The sequence below is a fragment of the Eleutherodactylus coqui genome, chromosome 3, assembly GCF_035609145.1.
Source record: "Eleutherodactylus coqui strain aEleCoq1 chromosome 3, aEleCoq1.hap1, whole genome shotgun sequence".
Taxonomy (NCBI): domain Eukaryota; kingdom Metazoa; phylum Chordata; class Amphibia; order Anura; family Eleutherodactylidae; genus Eleutherodactylus; species Eleutherodactylus coqui.
This window is the reverse complement of record NC_089839.1, coordinates 236324882-236347446: the sequence shown is the minus strand read 5'-3', so window position 1 is coordinate 236347446 and position 22565 is coordinate 236324882. Positions and strand designations below refer to the sequence as shown.

Genomic DNA, 22565 nt, shown 5'->3' with positions numbered 1-22565 from the left:
CAGTGTGTGTCATGATAATCATGGGCTTTTTTATATGTATAGTTTTGTCTTGGTTGTTATTTACCAACCAGCTCGACTTATGAGTATAATGGGTTAATATATAGAATGCATTTCAAGCCGCTAACAGATTTTTTCAGCACCGCAACCCGTCAGCCTAGACATCTGTTATCTACCATGCAAATCATCCCCTATGAATGGGTTATTATATGTACCATTCATGTAATCCGCAACGAATGGGTTATTAAGTTTATAGGATGAGCTAATGTTAAGTGTAGCCTGCTAGGTTAACCTGCTGTTATATATCAATCATGTAAATAAAGAAGTTAATATATTGAAAGAAAAAACAGACTAATGTATAGTTTTATAAAAGCTTTATTGAGAGCGCCGAATATATAAACTTGCGCTGTAAGAAAGAAAAAAAAAATATAGAATATAGTTATTACATAAAGGAATGCATAAGAATGATTACATAGATGTGTATAACACTGTATAATGTTAAAAGAAATATAGTTACATTTTTACAATCTTTTACAAAGGTAGCCACGACATGGGGAGCACTGGTGTCAGTCGCTTTTTTGGCAATAGGCTCCCCTGGGTTATTCCGTGTGGAGATGGGGAGAAAGTCAGGATTTTGTTTTTGGGGGTACCAGTCGCAAAGCCGGGAGCCGAGCCTGTTTTCAAATCCTGGAGAATTTCTCTAGTACTGTGGCTGCCAATGACCGTAGAAGGCATATTAACTTCGGCCAACGCTCGCATAAAAATGTCCCAGCCCAGAGGGTGATTTTTCTTGGTAGCGCTACGGCTCTGCGTAGCATGACGGATCAAGTCCAAAATGTTTGACCCAGTAACCGGATCACCTTTATAAACAAACTCGTCGCGCAAATTCCACGATGTAATATCAGCATTCTGCGACAGTCTGTTTAGCAAAAGCTCAGCATTTTTTTTGAACCGTGGATTGACATGGCTCACAATTTCATGAATAGTATTTCTATTATCAGGAGATGTATTTGACACTTGCTGATGATCAGCGCCACCCGAGGTTACGAGGTTTAAAGTTGTTAGCTCTTTTGAGTCCTGTTTAGCGTGTACCAAGTATCTTTGTAAAACATCTGTGTATTTTTTAATTTTCACATCATCAGGAATGTCACTACGTTGTAAAATCGAGCTAATTTCATCATCAAGGCGATGTATAGTCGTCTGTCGTATGCTCGGAGTCGTTGTAGCGGATTGTCTTATCTTGTTAAGTTCGTGTTTAGGGACCAAGTACATTTTCTCTGCATGGTCCATTATCGATTGGCAAGCAGACTCGTAATTATTGGGATTGCAAAACCCAAGAGCGATCCTATAAAACCGCCGGCCTGATTCACTATACGCTTCTTTTTCTTAATGGCCAGTGTTTTATCACCCAGGCGCCTTATAGCACTTCGCCATTTTTTTAGTATCTTTTTCTGACGCGGTTTCAGAGGTATCCGACCTTTTAAAATATTTAATGCGATCTCAGCTATGGCTGTAATCAGATCGCTGCTCGCGTCGCGTAAAATAGATTTTCTTACGGCCGGTTTCGCTTTCACTAGGCTTTTTAAGAGAGCCCAATTACGACGAATTCTCTCAGACATCCTGTCGGACCAATGCGCTCAGAATAAAATAAGTCGCGAAAAAGACAAACTCACTTTTTAGAAGCATTTTTCTTGGGGATGTACACAGCTGGTAAAGCAGGAGGAAACAAACCCGTTCTCAAACGGTGCTCCTCGGGTGTGTTGGCTCTTAAGTCAACTAGCAGATATCCGTAAGGAGCACTCGTGGCATCCTCAAAAGCTTCTAAGAAGAAGCGCGTCTGACCCGGATACATCTGTCTAGCCAGCGTGACAATTTGAAGCCGGTCACGCCGATTTTTAAACAGTACAATATAATTACTGTTAAGGCTGATAGTGCGGCTCTTTTTACCTTGACAAAATATGTTCTGTACAAGGTACAAAATGCTCAGATTTCTGTGGTGTACATACTTGGTAAACGCTTTCTCTATTTCATTGTTCTCGTTGGCACTCTCCATGAGATCATCAACAACGGTCAAATTTACCTTATCAGGCGGGAATAAGTCATCATCTATAAAAGTCTGAGGTAGTCCTTCTATAAATCTAATGTTGGAAAAAGAGGCGGAAAGTTCATCATAAAGCGGTTGCCAACACGAATGAAAAAACACAATGTTAGTGGGGATATGAGATATATGCGTTGCAGAGTTAAGTAACAATTGCTTAACAAAGTAACTTTTCCCAGAGTTAGACGGACCGGCTAAAATACAAGAGAAGGGGTGTTGCAATCGTGTGTCCATCATACAACCGTTAACACTGTGATGTTATAGTGTGAATTCGTCTAATAGTCGTCTCCTCACACGATCTTGCGGATTGCGTGGCGTTAATGCTGAGCTGATCCGGTAGTACGTATTCCTTACAGATCCTAGTTAGGAGAAGAAGCAGTTATCTCCGACATATAATTACGCCAACACGCCACAAAATCAAACAATATTACGGGTTTGCATGTCTGGGTGTATTTGCTTACTTTATGATCTAATAACCGTAAGGGAGAGTGGTAAAATCATCTAGTAGATACCTCTTTGTATAAACACACCTCTGTGTTTTTTGTAGCGGCCTTGTTTCGATATCCCAATACTTTTTATCTCTCACAAAGCCTGGCTGCTCTACGGTGATGGTCTTTTGTGTTTCAGGGTCGCTGTTACGTTGATAATCCAGAACCAGATCTTTCAGACTGTCAAAATTTACGACCTGAGTGGCTGACGTATTTAAAGTTATACCTTTAACTTTTAACACTGTTTTACCAGTGTTCAACTTGTACCCGTAGGTTTTGGGACCAGCAGATACAAACTCTGTTATGTGTGTATCATCGGGGATCTCGCTGGTCAATTCCCCCAGATAGTCGCCTAACGGCGGGTTCCAATCGCCTTCACGGTGTACAAACATGACAGAGTCTGTGTCATGATAAAGGCATCGTTCCTGCAGTCTATCCAGAAGAGAGTAGAGCTCTAGGCGTGCGTAGGCTGTTGTAAAACAAGCTATAAAGATGTTTGTGTTTTTGTTGACCGTGTGATGCTCTTTGGCGTATTTCCACGTGACATTGGCTGTTTCGTCATCAATGAAATTTAGACCTGAAATTTCGTACTGTGGTAGAAACACATACTCAAAGAGTTTATCAGGGTCAGTCACGATGTTGGTACACGGAAGGTTTGATTTCTGCGCAAACTTTCCCCACAAGGAGTTTAAGAAAAGCTTGGAGATTTGGCGTTTAGCAGGGTTTACGCCTATTTCCTCCTTACGCAATTGAACACCTTCTTTTTGAAGAAAGGAGTCAATATACGCATTTTTCTTATCATCGTCCGTGCACCAACTCGGGAAGCCTGAAGCCTCCTGCTTATCCCTAAGATGCAACTCGATGTAAGACGCGAATAGATTATCCGATGTTTCTGGAAAGTGCCAGATTTCGTAGGTGTGTGCTATCCTGTAACCTTTCTCTACAGCCATCTCGAGTTCTATCGTACACCAAGTGCCAACGATAGACCTCTCTTCATCAGTATGACTACAGGGATCGCTCAGTGAATTTAAAGCGCAAGTGTAACACAGCGGAAACATCAACTTATGATTCATTTTCACCGGTAGCACCGGGAAAAATAAATCGCGAGGCGGGTACACTTTAACTTTTGCGATACCAAAGTAATTTTTGATGTAAGTAAAATCTTCATAAATAATCGTCGGGTGACCTATAGGGTACGTCTTTGTTTTGTTGATGAAAGGATATAGACTAGTGAAATCATAATAATTTATCGTCTCGCCATCGGCCAGCCTGTGATATAGCTTTATCGCGTTAGTTCGACCGCCGTAAAGAGCGTCACGCGGCTCTAGCGGTACTGGGAACTGCATTTTAAGAAGAAAAGCCTGAAGGTCTGAATTGGTCTCAATCATTTCACGCCATTCATGCTCCCATAAGACGCGTAAAGTGTACCCCTGCTGTTGTAAATAGCGCATTTTAGCTAAAGATGCCTGGTATAGTTGGCTGTATGTCGTTTTTGTGACGTTATTTTGCGCGTTTGCGCTAAAACAGACGCCACAGCCGTGAAAAAAACAGCCATTAAACTCGAAAGCGATATGGCGCCCGTCAACATACGCGTAACCGTCTAAATAATAGTTGCCGACCTTTTTTTCGCCGCCTCTCAGCGCGTGCTGTATGACTATGTTTTCACTGTGAGACACGTACATCAACCACTGAATAGCTGGCGTTGAGTACCTTTTTTTGGCCTTATGATAATTATCAGAGGGCACAACAGCTATAGTGTCTTTAGGTAAGAACTTAAACCTGTATATAGCCATACAGACAGACGCGAGAGTGATGTGTTGGAACGGGTCAACGCAATAAGTCACAGTAACGTTTTTCCTTTTTTCTGTACAATACCTTCTAACCTTTTTCTTGGCCATGTCCATTATCCGGTCTCTATAACGCTCACAGGATTTCCGCAATACTTCAACATCCTGCTTACAATAGGCCTTCAACTCTGCATTAAAATCAAAAGTACAATCCTTTTGCGATTCATACCACTCCATGAACTCTTTTCGGTCATCAGGCATCATATACTCTGGGCCGTAATATTTAGCATCAGGTATGGGGCCGACATAATTCTGGTTTTCTTTAGTATTGAAAAAGTGAGGGAAATGTCCCTTGCCCCCTGAAAAACCCATAGCCTGAGGCAGCTTGCTAAGCTTCATGGGAATGAAGTTAAGCGAGTCTATGAACCGCAAGTTCATCGACGGTACCGTCACACACAGAAGGCGGCCGCCTTGAGTGATCATATCTATTTGAATCTTCTCAATTATCAATTGTTTGACTATGAAATACGAATCATATCGCCCGGCATTGTGGGCAATAAATGTGCAATCTTCAAAAGCGCCGCTGAGAAAAAAATTAACAAAATCGCGAGTACAAAAATCGCCCTTAAACTCCCAAGACACTGACCCGTGCAGCGGGGTGGCAAAAATAAAATTTGGAATGTGTTTACCTGTATCCTGTTGGCACTCAAAGTCGTAGATAATATACGTCGACGCATCTTCATCTGGTCCCCCTTGGTAAGGCTGCATGTAACACTCATGTTTGTCAAATTTCACCACGTTGGCTTTACAGATGTTACAGCGGAGCCCCTTGCATTCGTGAGGCTCAGAGCCTTTAACCACATAGCGGTAACAACTATCACAAAAGATTTTAGTCTTGCAAAACGCTTTATTCGCCGCAGCAAGGACCCTGTGTCGGTCTAAACAATCGGATGAGCGACAAAACACGCGACAACTGGAACAACGGTATATCGATTCTGCGGTCTCGACACACGATTCTGATTGACAAGCCTTGCAAAAATACTGACACGAGTGATTATTTTTGTGGTGGAAAACAGAACTACAATGATCACAAAAGTAATTTGCACCGATAAAGGCTTTTATATTCGTAATCCCGTAATAATGATCATCATGGTGAAGAATGTATACAACATTCCCACCAGATGTTTTGCCGGTGTGAAAATAACGCCAATCACCGCGATTGTGGTATAAAACCCTTATGGTTATCCCCAGGTGTTTCTCGAATGCCTCGATATCGCTAAAACTCACTAACTGATTGTCGGGAATGTCCAATTCGCGATGTAATTCTCTAGCACGCGCCAATAAAACACTATCATCGGGAGACCCCTTCTCTAACAGTGCGAATAGGCTGGCGGCTAAGCAGAGGTTAGAGTCGTAATTGTTAAAATCAAACAGCCAGCGTTTTTTCTGCTTGATGATCTGTGTGTAAAGTATTGATTTTAACCGTCTGCGATGTCTTCCACCGCCGCGCCTATTCCGCACTATTAGCACTCTGAGAGTCAGAAATTCACCAGCTAAACACTCCGCATTACTCTGTAATGCATTGGCCACAGCATTTAAGAAACTCTCAGCGTTAAAATCATCCCGAGCCTGTTTTAGGGAATAAATAGGATCCAACCATCGACCGCCATCGATCCTCAGCTGTATAAAATCACCGGGTTGTATATCTCGTCTGATTCTGTCGAGCAAAGACTGAACGACACCGTGAACAGCATTAATCGCACCAATAAAAGATTGTATCCTATGCAGATTTGCAAAGCTGAAATGATCAATGTGCTCCACGGCATTGAAGTGACCAACTTCACGCCGTATATGGAATAAATGCTGTAAAAACACAGAAGCGTCAGCAGGTTGCTCAACACGATCAAACGGTATACGCTCTTGTTCCTGCGGGGGGATCAGCGGTGAGGGTTCATTATTTACAGATGGATTGGGCATGTCTGGAATCTGTGCGGTATGTGGAGCTGAATCAGATCTATCTGGGGGTGCGTCAGGGTTTTGTGGGGAAACTCTGGTTTGTCTCTTTCTGCGTCTTCTGGCGGATTCCCTTCTTGCGGCCATATACAACATTTTTATGGCTTTTTTAACAGACTTTGCTCTACGCCAAACACAACCTCTGTTAGAACACTGTTTCTTCAGACCTCCTCCGACCATAGATAGTCATAAGGTGGGGGGCTGGTGGGGCTCCGTAATAGCGAGCGCGTTGGAAATCTTTCGCAACTTTACAACTAGTTTTAAAAGTTCATCGTTACTAAGGGGCTCTACAGGTGCGTGCTCTAGTTCTGATTGCCTCGTCCTCACTTGGGAAACTATAGTGAGACATTCTGATGCTTTAGCGGCCCATTCTGATGCCTTAGCGCTACATTCTGATGCCTTAGCGATAACGCCGTCACATAGAATCTGTATCGTATTTTTCATCTGTATCTGTCGCGTCACAAAGTGACGGTAAACAGGATCGTTAAGGTTTCTCAGTGTTGGCGATCTTTTTGAAACTTGATACTCATCAGATGATTTTCTCTTTCTGTGAGATGAAGTGGTGTGTGGTGAGGTAACTAGCGACTGCTGAGTATCAACACATGTTACTGCGCTAATACTAGCACTGTCTAGTTGGTGTTGTGTATCAGTTTGTGTTGCATTATGACAAACCCGAATATCATTTGACATTACGGCATGCGGCTTACCATTAGCGGAACCAGTGTTGCTGTCCCCAGGCTTTTCGGGCTCTTCCAAAACAGGGGATAGCGGTGTTTTTCTCACACAGTATCTCTCACGCTTCAATAAGTTGCGGCGATGTTTGACAGCAGTTGGTGTGGCGACGCGGTTGATGGTTATGTGTGGTTCTAGCGGCATCGGGTATCTCACGGATTCGCTGTGTGTCTGTAACACAGGGCTAGATGCATCCGCTGATACACTCGCATTTTCCACAGGGTTTAGCGTCAGGTTTGCCATCTCTAATGTTGTGTTTTCCCCAGCGATGACACAAGTATTCTCTGGAAGGAAGAAAAGAAAAAACACAATAAAAAAATGTGTAACGCTGTTGATGAATTACGCGGGATTTACGCATGTAACATCCGTACTATAATTGAACATTCGCTCAAATTGTTGCAAGCATCTTACCGATGACGCTTTGACCGGAGTCCCCCGACTGGCTCCCATGCGCAACCGATATAGGTGATAGCACCACCATTCTCACGCATCCGTTTTGCTGTCTTAGTGGACTCCATGGGTGATTGGCGTGTCCCAGCGACTGCGCTGGTCTTTCGTGATTTACGGATTCATTTACATCTGTAGCATCTGTATTGAGACAACGTTTATTTAGCATAACACATAACAACAATTGCGTAAACAAAACAACGCATACGGTGTGATAAATCCTACCGTTGGCAGACTGTGAGAAACAATCGAATAGCGCTGGGTCAAAAGTTTCGCTGATGTCATCCCAGTTCTCTACTTTATACAGCAAATGATAAAAAAAAAAAAAACAAAAAAAAAAAAAAAGGGTAAAATTAACGTATTTTTAAAAAATGTAGCCTTAACGGATAGCTATACGAAATCAAGTGCGTAAACGCCGCATACCTACCGATTTGGGTGGTAGTAAATCCAAGGGGGGAATGATCGACACCCTGACTTTCCATCTGAAAATGCATAGAGAATTACTACAGCAAAAAAATAAATAAATAAATAAATAAAAAAAATAAAAAATAAAAAAAATAAAAAAATAAATAAAAAATAAAAACTGATTTCTAGCACCGCTGCTGTTCGTTAGAAGGTTCGTCATTTAAAAATATTGGTCATGCATCTTTACTGATAGACTAAGGTGTCGTAGAAATATTACTGATCCGTATATTAAATACACACATATAATATATTAATTTGATACAGTAATATTATTACGTTATTAATAAGCATTATAATGATTAAAACTATAGCAAAAGACTAGTATATTGCACACATAGTAAGGTTAGCAAAATTATAAACATATATATATATATATATATATATATTTATATATAATGTTTAATACAACAATATTAATAATCTGCTATAATTAAAAATAAAACACATCTAATGTAACGCGATAGTACATCATAAAACAATTAATGGGTACGGACATTAAAAATATACGGTATTAATAAGCATTCTAATAGTTAAAAACAAAGTGACATATTAGTAAAATGCGCACACAGTAAGACTAATATTACGCTATATACATAATTAAAGACAGTATGTATTCAAAATATATGTAATCAACTATACTAATTAAACATAGATCTATTGTAATGCACTAATTTATGTATGCAGTTATTAAACGTACGTATATCAAATACATGAATATTAATAATTACGTTAATACGTCAATATAATACGATAATAAAACAATGTTTTCAATATTACGCTATATGCATAATTAAAGTCAGGCTGTATTAAAAAATATATATATATAATCACCTATACTAATTAAACATAGATCTATTGTAATGCACTAATTTATGCATGCATTTTATTAACCGTACGTATATCAAATACGTGAATATTAATAATTATGCTAATACGTTAATATAATACGGTAATAAAAACAATGTTTATCCTTATACACTAATGCAAAATAAAAAGATAAAAACAATGTATTACCTTTATTGCAATGCTTTGTGAAGGGCTGGAGGCGATGAACCCGAGTTCAGTAGATGGACACAGATGTTTTCTGGCTCTGTAAAGAAGACGGGGCTGACTGGCTCGTGAGCTGCCTTAACTGAGTTAAGGACAGTTATATGCGCGGCTCTCAGCAGCCCGGCGGGCAAGTCCAGACAAATTCCTCAACAGGTGTTTCTAGTTGTTTACAAATACCCCCCTTGTCCCACACGTCTCAATAGGCACTTTTCTTTTTTTTTTTTTTCACAGGGTAAATAATCACTTCTGAGACACAGCCTCTTGGTTTTATTGATCCTATAAGTATCAGGATGTATGAGACAATCGGTCATAATGTGTCAAACTTCAGTTAGTGTTACGTTAGACCGTTCAGCTGGCAGAAGGCTTAAACTTACTTAGCTAGTGTCACGGTAAATTAGCCATATGTCTAACGGATTTAATCTCTCAATAGCCTCTTTTTTCACAGGGTAAATAATTAGTTCTGTGACATAGCCTCTTGATTTTATTGATCCTATAAGTATCAGGATGTATGAGACAGCCGGTCATAATGTGTCATACTTCAGCTGGTGTCACGGTAAATTAGCCATATATCTAATATCCTAAATCCTTCATTCGTCAACACAATGAAACTTTGTAAATGCTATGCTAAGTTAAATATACGAGATACTTTATTTAAAAATAAAAAAAGCAGAAAGTGATTAAAGTGTCCAGGTTTCTACGTGCTGTAATCAGTTGATTTAAAATCTACGAATGGTAGAATCAAAGCGGACTAGATTTATAAAAAGTTAGGAGCTAATTAAACCGCTGCATCCCCACTCTTGATGCATAATTGCCACTATGGTCGCTTCAGGGGATGCACGTCGGTTACAGCGCCAATATTTTACACCATCCAGCGCCGGTTCTTATGCCGGAATTCAAAAATTGCATAAGGCACTTAAGGGGATAAACCAACGCAAAATTACAGAATGGCTGCAAAAGATTAATTGTTATACCCTTCACAAGCCGATCAGAAAGAAATTTGCTAGAAACAAAATAATCGCTGCTGATATAGATTCGCTCTGGGAATCTGACCTCGTGTGTTTAATGCAATACTCTAAAGAAAATGACGGCATAAGATACATTTTAACGGTTATAGATGTTTTATCAAAATATGCTTGGTGCGTCGGATTATCATCTAAATCGGGATCAAGCGTCGCCAGAGCCTTCGAGCTGATATTTGAGAATAGCGATCGCGTACCTCGAAAAATACGCACCGATCGCGGGAAAGAATTCATGAATCAACACATGAAGCGCCTTTGTAAAAGATACAACATACACCATTACTTTACAAGCAACAACGTAAAGGCTGCGGTGGTTGAACGTTTTAACCGCACTTTAAAATCACGAATGTGGCGTTATCTCACCCATCATAACACATTTCGCTATATCGATATTTTACCAGCCCTGGTATACAGTTATAACCGAACTTACCACCGTATTATCCGATGTCGACCTGTGGATGTCACTAAAAAGAACTCCTTAACAATTTGGCGAAATATCTACAGCGATATTCTGAACTCAAAGCATGAAAAGACTTCTTTACAAATAGGCGATCATGTGAGGATTTCTCAACATAAAGGAACATTTACGAAAGGCTATGAGCAAACTTACACTGATGAAATTTTCGTCATAGAGTCTATTAATACGCGATTTCAAAAACCGCTATATAAATTAATCGATCTGAACGGCGAAGCTATAGAGGGGTCGTTTTATAAAGAGGAAATACAGCAGGTACCCGCTGACGAGAACCGTGTCTATAGGATCGAGAAAATATTAAAGAAGAGGCGCATCCGCGGAACGGTGCATTATTTTGTGAAGTGGCTCGGGTACCCTACAAAATTTAACAGCTGGGTCGCTGAAAATCAACTGTCACCCGCATAGAGCATGGAGTCGGGCTCTTTTTATATAACTCTTCCTAGTAATGCGTCGTCCAGAATCTACCCCGAAAACTCAATTTCTAATTACACTACGAAACTAGCGAAGCCGATTCACCTCTCGGGCGCTTACGATGTGGCGCTAACTGAAATTCAGTACCCGCACACATGGGACACGATTGCGCCAACTGAGGGAAACTTTTTCGTGGCTAAAAATGGAAGTACTTACAATGAGTATTTTATCAAATCGGGTTTTTACGCCTCGTTAACAGATTTGACGCGCACGATAAATGACAGAATTGAGGGTTTAAGGCTAACAAACGAGCTCTTCAAGCTACGCTATGATGAAGTAAAAAGAATTGTTACAGTTACCGACTCTCCAACGCTACACTTTGCTCCGGGTCATAAGTTGTCCGTTCTGCTAGGCCTGCCTGAATATAACCCTGCTTTACCTGGGGATATCGCGGACAAGAAGCGGCATTTTGCGGACATAAAAGGTGGATTTTATACATTGTATATCTATAGTGATATAATTGATCACCAGATTGTAGGAAATAATTACGTCCAATTACTACGAACGGTCGAAATCACCGGTAAAAACAGCGACATTGTCACAATTCACTACAATCGCCCTGATTACGTGTCGGTGTGTAAACAACATTTTGACACGATTACAATCTCGATTTTATCAGACCAGAACACGCCTGTTAAATTCAAGTACGGGAAAAGTATAGTGCGATTACACTTTAGACCGCGTAACGGTTCGCAGCATTAAAACATGTTGTCTCAGCGGGTGTACGGTGATCCTACGCTCTACGTGAAACATTATTTGGCACAGAGTGGAAATGGAAAAATAGACGGATTTCACGGAGACGAGTATATGAATGGCGCTGGAATTGGCGGTGTCTTCAGGTCACTCTTCCGGAGGGCCTTGCCTCTTTTCAGAAAAGGTCTAGAATTAGTAAAGCCTCATGTAAAGACGGCTGTCAAAAATATCGCTACAGATGCAGTCACTTCTGTTTCCTCGGCTGTTTTGGACAGACTCAATCAGTCGCGTCAAGAACAGCAAGGCTCCGGACTTGTTTCTGTTGTAAAAAACCCCCGTAAAAGAAAAAGGCGAATCGTTGCACGATTTCACCCGCTCCTCATGGATAAGACTCCTTCACGCAAAAGACGACGCCGTCAGAAACCCGCTAGACGCGCAGCAGACGACATCTTTTAATTCTCTAACATGGCGTTCATACACGACGGATCTGTAGAGTGCACTAAATCTGAGTTGGATATTTTCACCATACCGCCAACGCAGACAAGTATTGAAAAATCTTTATTTGTTGAAGTCCTGCCTATCGCGGCCCTCACTGACAACACGCCGTTGGAATTCTTCATATCGGGTAGCGGCGAATATTACTACGACTTAAATAACACCCTCCTGCACTTAACCTGTCGTATAGTTAAACAAGATAACACACCCATCGCCGATGGTGCACGTGTGGGCTTTATTAATTACCCAATAGCCACACTTTTTAACCAAGTGGACATCACATTGGGGGATCGACTAATCTCACAATCCGATAATCTTTATAGCTATAGAGCGTTCATCGAGACAATTTTAAATTATAGTGGTCAAACGCTCGCATCCCAATTTACAGCAGGCCTGTTTTACAAGGATTCGGCGGGTCACCACCATGAAAGGACACTCGACGGTCTAAATGTAGGCTTCGCTAAAAGAGCTGCAGCAACACATCGCTCTAAAACTGTGGAGCTTCTGGGGCCTATTTATGGTGATATATTTAACCAACCGAAACTTATCTTGAACGGTCTGGATTTAAAGATAAAACTGACAAGGAATAAAGACTCGTTCTGCTTGATGGCAGCAGACCCTGATGGATTTAAAGTTCAAATCCTTCATGCTTCAATTTTCATCAAGAGAGTACAAGTATCCCCAGCCGTCCGCATAGGCCACAGCCAGGCGCTACTAGCAACCACCGCTAAATATACTTTGGATAGGACGAATCTCAAAGTCTTCAGCATAGCAATCGGAAGCCGTATAGCAACCCATGAAAATTTGTTCCTGGGTCAAATACCTAAAACTGTGATATTAGCCTTTGTGGACAATGAAGCCTTTAGCGGTAGCTTCCAAAAAAATCCTCTCTGTTTTCACCATTATTCCGTAAACCACGCGGCCTTGTATCTGGATGGTCAACAGATTCCGGCCAGGCCTTTTCAGCCTGATTTTGAGGCCGAATTAGCTATTAGGGAATATATGGCTCTCGTGCATATCTCTGGAAAGCAGCGAGCAGACAACTCGATTTCGATTGACAGAAATGAGTTCGTTAGCGGATACACATTTTTTGCATTCGATCTGTCACCGGACATGGAGCCCGGGACGCACTTCTCGCTCGTTAAAACCGGGAACCTGCGTGCGGAAGTACGCTTCTCAGTCCCTACCCCTCACACGGTTAACATGCTTGTCTACGCGTCAAGTCCCGCTATTCTGGAAATAAATCACAGAAGAGAAGTTCTGTACGATTACAATTAAATTATGAACACACTTCAACTCACGAATCTCCTTAAATCCGATCGTTATACTTCGCAAATTTTTGCTGGCGTATACCCGAGTGACTTCCTACCCCAATTCGCTGTGGATAAAAGACCATCGGCTTATATAATTAATACTGATGATTCAACTCAGCGAGGACGACACTGGGTGTTAATTGTACTATATGACTCGGAGAGAGCGGTCTTTTTTGATAGTTATGGCCTAGCACCGGATAGTCCCATTTTTCCCGAGGCTTTTATAGAGTTTTTAAAAAGAAACTGCTCTAGGTACATATATCAGGATAACCAAATTCAGGATACCGACAGTGTATTTTGTGGGCATTACTGTGTGTTTGTATTATATTACATAGCCCGTGGGTTATCTTATGAGAGTGTTTTACGTTTCTTTACGCCAGATTTTAAAAAAAATGATAATTTTGTAAACCAATTTATAAAAGATAAGTTTTGTGACCGTCATTACAGATGTCGGATACCGTGTGTTTTCAATATGATCTGTGCATCTTTATATAATCGTTAATTACATGGAGTATAATAAAATAGAGAGATAGACACCTGTGTTAACTGTTAACAGCGTAATCTTTGATTCTTAGTGTGTAATAATAGACATCATCTTTCATCACTATACTGACACACTTCCCGAGTTGGAACTAATTAGCTACTGATTGTAAAAAAGGCGTAACTAATTCAAGCCACATCCCGTTCATTGTCACACACCCACATCCGGTGGGCCTAGACATAAGTGATAGTCAGCTGATCACACTAATGTGAGCTTCTCGAAGTCAGCATACAGAAATCATTGACGGATGCCCCATCTAGTTCAAAGTTGCGTGTTACACTAAAGCGACCTATTGAACTCAGCGAGAGGAATCATACCAAGACTCAGCTCGTGGCTAAACCGAGGTGGTAAAGACTTTAATATGGAGTCAGACTACGCTATTCCATCCGTGTATGCTGCCGACCGTTCGCGTTATGAAGCTGAAATAGCTGATGTCATTCGCCGTTGGGACCTTCCGCACTCGTGCAAGAAAAACACGGAGCGATTGCTGGCCGCTCTACTCAATCACCGGAATATTATCACATGGAACGATAAGCACGAATTGGTATATAAAAATACCGTAATTCACGGAACTAATTTCCCAGCGTTGATCAGACATACGACGCAGAGTCACACCTTCGTGAGAAGAAGTATACCTTTGGGATGGAACATTTTTATGCATGCAATAGCGGAGGCTAATGTACCTAGCGATGTCGCTGGAGACGCCAGTACTCGCGAGTTGGTGGATTCTTTGAAGATGGATTTTTTAATAAAGTCCATGATGGATCTAAAACTTTAACTCGGAGAGACTTTTGAACTGTTACTTCCCTCAAACAAAACATTTTGGACTTGATCCGCCATGCTACGCAGAGCCGTAGCGTTACCAAGAAAAATCACCCTCTGGGCTGGGACATTTTTATGCGAGCGTTGGCCGAAGTTAATATGCCTTCTACGGTCATTGGCAGCCACAGTACTAGAGAAATTCTCCAGGATTTGAAAACAGGCTCGGCTCCCGGCTTTGCGACTGGTACCCCCAAAAACAAAATCCTGACTTTCTCCCCATCTCCACACGGAATAACCCAGGGGAGCCTATTGCCAAAAAAGCGACTGACACCAGTGCTCCCCATGTCGTGGCTACCTTTGTAAAAGATTGTAAAAATGTAACTATATTTCTTTTAACATTATACAGTGTTATACACATCTATGTAATCATTCTTATGCATTCCTTTATGTAATAACTATATTCTATATTTTTTTTTTCTTTCTTACAGCGCAAGTTTATATATTCGGCGCTCTCAATAAAGCTTTTATAAAACTATACATTAGTCTGTTTTTTCTTTCAATATATTAACTTCTTTATTTACATGATTGATATATAACAGCAGGTTAACCTAGCAGGCTACACTTAACATTAGCTCATCCTATAAACTTAATAACCCATTCGTTGCGGATTACATGAATGGTACATATAATAACCCATTCATAGGGGATGATTTGCATGGTAGATAACAGATGTCTAGGCTGACGGGTTGCGGTGCTGAAAAAATCTGTTAGCGGCTTGAAATGCATTCTATATATTAACCCATTATACTCATAAGTCGAGCTGGTTGGTAAATAACAACCAAGACAAAACTATACATATAAAAAAGCCCATGATTATCATGACACACACTGTATTCTAAAGTGTGTCTCGTGATGCGTCACAGGCTTAGAATACGGGTGGGGGCCCCTGATACACGTCACAGGCGGACAGCTGCTGTGACGAAGGGCTGGAGGGTCAAAGGTCCTGGGAAAGGGGCGTGGCACCTGTCACTTTCCAAAAGTGGGCGGCTTGACATAAGGTGTGTACTCTTACTACTCACATTGTACATACATCTACATATATATAGAAAATTTAAAAATCCACTTACCCTCATCACGATGCACGCAGTGCAGGAGCCATCTTGGCGTCATGTGATCGGTGCTGTTTCTTGTCCATGTGACACAATACGTCACTTTTTTCTTAATGAAACCTCGCTTTTATTTATGGATTCTTGGTCCTGAGAATTCCACTGAGCACCAGGTGAGTACTTACTAATACTCACTGTATTTTGCTTGCATTCATTTGATGAAGAGGCACCGATATACATATCTTTATACTTGTGCCTTCCAATAGGTGGCGCTGTGGAGGTAGTATTCCATCTCCCCTATTTGCTGAAAAAAAACATTAGAAACACGGTACAAACAATTCAGTATATCCGGGGCTATGGAATATTTATTAATTCAATTAGAGTTTCAAACTGCCCACAGGGCCTTAAACTTGGAGAAATTATTTTCTAAATTATTGATTAACCAAACACTGTATCTCATCAAGTTTGGCTAATGTCCTAGGGCAGTGGTAGCGAACCTATGGCACGCGTGCCAGAGGGGGCACTCAGAGCCTTCCTAGCTGGCACTCGTCGCCATCGGCCGCTCACCACATTAGTAAATACTGGCAGGGGTGCCGCAACTCCCCTGCTGGTATTCAATCAGCAGCGCTGCTAGAGGCGCTGATCCCAGCGCACACTGTGATGTCAGTGTGCAGCCAGAATCCTTCTCCTCTGACGTTTCCTACTTGGTTCCACGAGAGCAGGGGAGGGGAGGAGGTGTCCAGCAGCACGTAACAGTGTGCTCCTGGGCACAGTGGCAGCAACAGCGCCAAGCAGAGGAGGGGGGCCATTGTGGGATGTTACCATTACGACTGGGGCCACGGTGCGGTGTCACTATTAAGGCCGGGGCCGCTGTGCGGGGTCACTATATCCACTAAAGCCGCTCTGGGAGTGGGGGGGGGGGGTCAATATCAATGCTGGGATATGTTTACACTAGGTGGAAATGCTGCAGAATGTCCTCAGCGGAAATTTCCTTGGCAAATTCTACAGCATTTCCGAATCCAAAAGAAGTCAAAATCTGCACCCAGTCTATTTTGAAACAGCCTTGTCCTTTTGAGAACGACGGAGGTAAAAATCATACGTCGTGATAAGCCCCGCCCCCTGACATGTTGGCACTTTACAATAAATAAGTAGCTTTTGAGTTGCAGTTTGGGCATTCGGTCTCTAAAAGGTTTGCCATCACTGTCCTAGGGAATGGAATGGCTGGAGACTTCTAACTAATGTGAATACTCTATTTGTCAGTGGACAAAATGTGGGACACTAATCGATAGAAGGTTCTTGATAACCCTTCTACAGCATATCAGCATTCAGAAGAGTGGGCCATGGGGATAACTGAATATTAATTTCAAGTTTTGAGTTGACAAGATACTCAATACTCTTTCATTGCGACTTGATCGGGCAGAACCATAGAATATGAGATAATTTACTTACACTCCCACAGTTGCAAATTATGTATTTGAGTAAGAATGTTGAAGTTTAGCGAGCCCTTCTGTGGTGAGATGCCAGCTAGTGAGGATTTTGTAATATCTTTCTATTACATTGTGAGAAACAGAGATTTCACTAGTCCTTTCAAAGAAAAACTGCTAGGCATGGGGTCTGACTGTTTTTCCCAAGTGTCCATGTAGGAGGTTGGAGCTGCAAAGTACAGAGACGTTAATATAAGCACATGTAGTGAAGAAGGCGAGGTAGTGATATTCTCTCTTTTTAAAAACATAGGAATCACTGACTCAATATTTAGTGCCTTCCTAAATACAACATTTGGTTTATCTGTGAGACTTTGAAAAAGTACAAAAGTTATGGCTCATCTCGAGTAACTGCATACTCCTCCGAACGTGCTCGGGGGGGGGGGGGGGTCAGGAGGGGAGAGTGAGAGAGATTTCTCTCCCCCCCCCCCCCCCGCTACCCTCCGCTGCCCCCCCAAGCACGCTCAGAGGGGAAGCCAGCTACTCGAGATGAGCAAGGCTCACTCGAGTAACTGACCTTACTGAGCGTACTCGCTCATCTCTACCTAGAAATTAACAGGTAATAACTGAAAGTCACTGTGCAGTGGGCTCTCATGTCACTTCTAGTGATGGACCCTGGGTACCCACGTTTAACACTGATTACATTAAGTATCACATAAATGCAAGTTGCTTGAAAGGTTTGGACCATTTAAAGTAAAAAAAAAATACATGAAGATTTTTTTTGTGTGTGTAAATTGGTTAAAATGTTGTAGAAGCAAGAATAATAAATGAAAAGTAAACAAACCAGAATAAAGTCCATTATGTATGAAGTTTAAAAATCTCTAAATGCTGATAACACTCTGCTGGATGTGTGAACACTAGAGTGCAACCCATTTGCTAGGCCAAAAGATGTAACTCATCTTGCAGAGTCTTTAAATGGGTTTCCTACTGAGCTTCTAAGATTTATGGCCCAAAATAATGAATTAAATATCAGCTGCAAGTTTTCTTTCTTATTTTACAAACTTCAGTCTCGCTTGCTATCCTTCTTAGGATATACACTGACATCTGTGAGCTTAATAAGGAAAAACAAGTATATATGTGCAAAAATGGCATATTAAAACAATTTAAAGGGACACTAAACCTCAAGTATATGTCATCTGTACAGTTAGAGCAGGTCTATTTTTATAATTAAACAATCTACAAAAACTAGCTTCATTTACATATGGGTATAAAACATCATGCACAAAAACCTACAACACCCACACACAAAAAATTAATAAAATATTTATTAAAGGGAGTCTGTCACCTACTTTTAGCTTTATCAGCTAAGCTTATGAGCTGAAAATAGGTGACCTACTGTTGTTCTCCGGTGTCAGCGTTGAAAGCCAGTGCTGCAGTGCATTTAGCGGCATGCTAATTAGTCCACCGTTCAAAAATTATAATGTGCGAACTACTTAGCAGTGCCGCTCAATGCCCATTAGCATTTAGTTTTTTCATAGCTAAATAGTACATACTGTATCAATGTGCATGAAGCATTGAAAAATATTTTCCCTACCAAAAGGTTCTCTGTAAATACTCAAAAGCCTACCTAATCTCCCAAAAATATTTCTGGTGTAAAACCATGTAAAAGAAGGTGAGAAGGGGAAAGCCACTGCATCTTCTCACTTAAGGTTTCTCATAAAACAGCCAGAGAGAGAAGAGTGGGAGGTATATCTGACTGGTGAGGGCACACAGCTCAGCTTGACACTGCATTAGAAAGAGCCTATTCTCTCGAAATGCATGAATATTCAGGCTACTTATAAGCAGAGAGATGGTCATATAAGGCTGTCTATAAGCAGAGAGATGGTGAGGGAACATATAGCTAACTTAAATGAATTCAAGTTTCAAGGTCCAGATGAATTACATCCCAGGGTACTAAAGGAAGCAGCGGAGGTAACTGCTGAGCCACTCGCCATAATCTTTAAAAAATTCCTGGAGAACAGGAGAAGTCTCAGAAGATTATAAAAGGGCAAATGTTGTCCCTATCTTCAAAAAAGGGAAGAAGGTGGATCCAGGAAACTACAGGCCTGTGAGCCTGACTTCTATACCGGGAAAGACCTTTCAACAAATTATTAAACAGCATGTATGACAGTACTATCAAAAATTGTGAACACTGGATTACTAGAGATAGACCACTGATATACCGGTATATGGAGACAGGAGGATTTTTTTTCTCTAATATGACGCGACTGGCAATAAATATAGTTTTAAAATTATTTATGGATTTCAGAGTATTGACAATTAATGGTCAAACATATAAAACCATATATCATGATAATAAAAGAGCATATAAATTAATTTGTGATACATACTTGAGACATATAGACAACTAGACAACATAAAACAAGATATGAGTAAACAAGCAATCACAAACAATACAGGGCTTTGCGGATTATAGACATTCCCAAATTTACTAGAAATCCGTAGTTCCATCCATGTTGTTGTATGCTTATAAGAAGGGCATAAAAAATAAACTATATATTACATTTCAGGTATTAAATTAGCTATTGTTTAAACTCAGCTAAGAGGGAAAAATAGAATGCAAAGTTGGGGCAATGCATGTCTGTTGTTCATGGTGATCATAACTTATCAAAAAATCTCAATTATCCATTGCAATAGCTAAAAAAATTTTCAGATTGCAGGATCTGATTTACTCTGTAGACAACTGTCATGTAGGATAAGGTGGTGGACCCTCGTTTATGGGCAATATAAATATGGGTCACCATCAAAATGAATTGAAGCCGCTTATATTGTGTATTTCTAAGTCCCTGCGTCTCTGAGAAGATAAACAGCAGGAGTGAAAATAACAACTTCTCTCATAACCTTTATAACTAATTGACTTACATAATTTCAGTTCTGGACTTTTCTGTCGGGCCGTGCAGCCTCAACCATCATGTTGCAGCCGCCAGTACCAAACCTTTCCTCTCGTCACACCCTAAAGCACGGTCTGTCCTGGCAGCATGCAAGGGTAAAAGCTAGCAGAGAAATGATAGCTCAATTGTTCACGTGATGTCAGTGCCCCTTTCCAGTAGCAGTTTGACAAAACCAAATAGTCCACATTCAAAGTGTAGTTTTCAAAAAACGGAGGCACACAGTTTTTACTGGATATTTCCAACTTTGATTTTCCAAGTACATTACTGCAACAGTTTCAAGTACAATATTACTGGCCCCTTTCCTTCCGGCACACTTTTATTAGGCAAACACTCCTTTCCCAAGATACCAGTGTCACCAGTCCCAGTTATCTGATGGGCGGTTCTGGGGAGAGCACCCCTGACATGAAAAGACAAACGTGAGCAGTCCTCTCTCACTCTTCATGTCATTTCCTTTCTGACATAGCAACATTCAAGGGCCAAAACGCTCACACCAAACTTGTACTCTGACTTGAAGTAGCAGCGTCGGTACTGTCCTTCTATTCCGTGTTTAAGCAGGGGAGTGTGCAGCATACTCTGACGACTACTACTCCGAGAGCTGATGCTCACTTGGGGGGATGCATCTCAAAGCTGAACGAGACAAGTCCAGGCCTAACCCAGCCAGAAGCGCCAGAGCCTCAGCCTCCTAGTCACATGTCCTCCCTCTCCGACTACATCTCTCCTTCTCTGATTCTCCAACTAAACTCTGCCCTCCAACTGCTTTACTAGTCACATCACATACAGTGGATTTGTGAGACAGTCATGTGGACACTACCAAGATTGGTGACACCAACACAAGACATTGACCCCAAAAGGTCACCTCCAATGATACAAAAAACAATAACCACATAGACACAAACACACACAAATGCACATGGACAAATCCATATGGGGTAGACAAACACAAAACTAGAGAGTCCCTATCTCTGTGCCACTACAATGCCATCTGAACTTTTGTTTTTTCTAGCCTTCTTTGTCTATATGCTCACTGCATCCCGAGATTAATGACATCACCTGTTATGTGGCCAATCACTGTGGGCATTGGACTATTTTAACCCATAACTTCCTTTTCCTGAATGCCTGGTTATTTTGTTTGTTTGTCATTCTGTATCCTGGTACTGCAAGAACTCATGTACTTGATATTTTATACACAGAGTTTGGGCTGGTTGCATTTGGAACTTGGAATCCTAAGTCCTAGATGTTGGTCTGCATGTGTGCCCCGAGTTATGTATCTTGGTGTGTTTGCATTCCCCAAATCGAAGTTTGAATATTGTATCACTGTAACCCATATCTGGAGTCATGTTCTTGAGGTCTGAAGTTGGGTCGGCATCTTGAGCTTTACCCCTAACATTGAAAGCCTATGCTTGATGTCCTCAATGTGCATCATGCTACAACTTTGGTTCTGTCATTCCATGCTGCACGACAGTTTGTATTCCATCATGTTTTGTGCTACAGAACATTACCAAATATTTTTACACTGCAGTCTCATTTTTTGTTTGTGCTATGATTTGCTTTTCAAATAAATCAGACTTCAGTTGAATCTTTGTTGTCTGACTCTCATGTTAGACTCCTATCCCATAACCAACCTCTTTCCATAGCGTTCCCTTGTCTGAAGCATTGACTATACAGTATCTTTCAAGTGTGGTAAGGTCCAAGTCCATTTTGGCTCTAGGTATGATTGGAGATAATGAAAAATGTGATTGGCCTTTAATTTCTCTACAGCTGAAAGAATATATTGGGTTTGGAAATATTTCCAGGTCATCAACTGGCAACAATTTTACAGGGCTTTTTCCTACTTATAAATCATTGCTACTGTTCCTGTAACTTGTTTTCAAGTTGCCAAACAAAGGTAGGGAATGCTGTAAGATAATAAATGACACATTATTATTAAGATATTCACCCAATGCCACTGTTCAGTTTCACCCGGCAGTTTTTTGTTTACATAGCTACAACAGTGACATATCCGTATATCCATGGTACTACTATAGACAATCTCGTATGAACTATATGCCCCTATAATGAATGTGACGTCCCACATAGTGAGCTGGAACTTTGAGCTTATAGCTTATGTGATCTGTATAGGGGATATCACTGGGTCATGATGAAGCGGTGATGTCATTGGCCACACAACAAGCTGCTAAGTAAATGAACAGGGGCATGTTCAAAACTGTGACTAAAGGCCCATTTAGACAGGATGAATGGTTT

At 41.0% G+C, this 22565-nt stretch overlaps 2 protein-coding genes across 11 annotated transcripts; one reads left to right on the top strand and one right to left on the bottom strand.

Moving 5' to 3' along the window:
* Positions 1 to 356: 356 nt before the first annotated feature.
* On the bottom strand, positions 357 to 9669 carry LOC136621570 (uncharacterized). Of its 10 annotated transcripts, none has more exons than XM_066597121.1 (7): positions 9042 to 9669; positions 7990 to 8065; positions 7788 to 7856; positions 7527 to 7703; positions 7091 to 7399; positions 2608 to 4558; positions 357 to 2454 (listed from the first exon to the last, which is right to left on the bottom strand). In XM_066597121.1, exons 2-7 carry the CDS (start codon positions 8054 to 8056, stop codon positions 2340 to 2342), a joined length of 2688 nt encoding a protein of 895 aa, XP_066453218.1. In that variant the 5' UTR covers positions 8057 to 8065; positions 9042 to 9669; the 3' UTR covers positions 357 to 2339. The 10 variants fall into 10 exon arrangements, 9 of the variants coding, with proteins under 9 accessions (XP_066453218.1, XP_066453216.1, XP_066453220.1 ...); XM_066597119.1 differs by having other exon boundaries at positions 7788 to 7859; positions 9042 to 9668; XM_066597123.1 differs by having other exon boundaries at positions 7990 to 8044; positions 9042 to 9668.
* Positions 9670 to 9915: 246 nt separating this feature from the next.
* On the top strand, positions 9916 to 15381 carry LOC136621569 (uncharacterized protein F54H12.2-like). The gene is made up of 2 exons (XM_066597114.1): positions 9916 to 15223; positions 15335 to 15381. The coding sequence occupies exon 1, from the start codon at positions 12201 to 12203 to the stop codon at positions 13506 to 13508; it is 1308 nt and encodes a 435-aa protein (XP_066453211.1). The 5' UTR covers positions 9916 to 12200; the 3' UTR covers positions 13509 to 15223; positions 15335 to 15381.
* Positions 15382 to 22565: the final 7184 nt, after the last annotated feature.

What these genes read in the sequence shown, in the direction of transcription:
- LOC136621570 (XM_066597115.1), bottom strand. Translation starts at nt 6,563, where the DNA reads ATGGTCGGAGGAGGTCTGAAGAAACAGTGTTCTAACAGAGGTTGTGTT. An exon ending in AGGTGTGTTTATACAAAGAG is followed by an intron (nt 2,455 to 2,607) that starts GTATCTACTAGA and finishes TCTCCTAACTAG; the next exon opens with GATCTGTAAGGAATACGTAC.
- LOC136621569 (XM_066597114.1), top strand. Translation starts at nt 12,201, where the DNA reads ATGGCGTTCATACACGACGGATCTGTAGAGTGCACTAAATCTGAGTTG.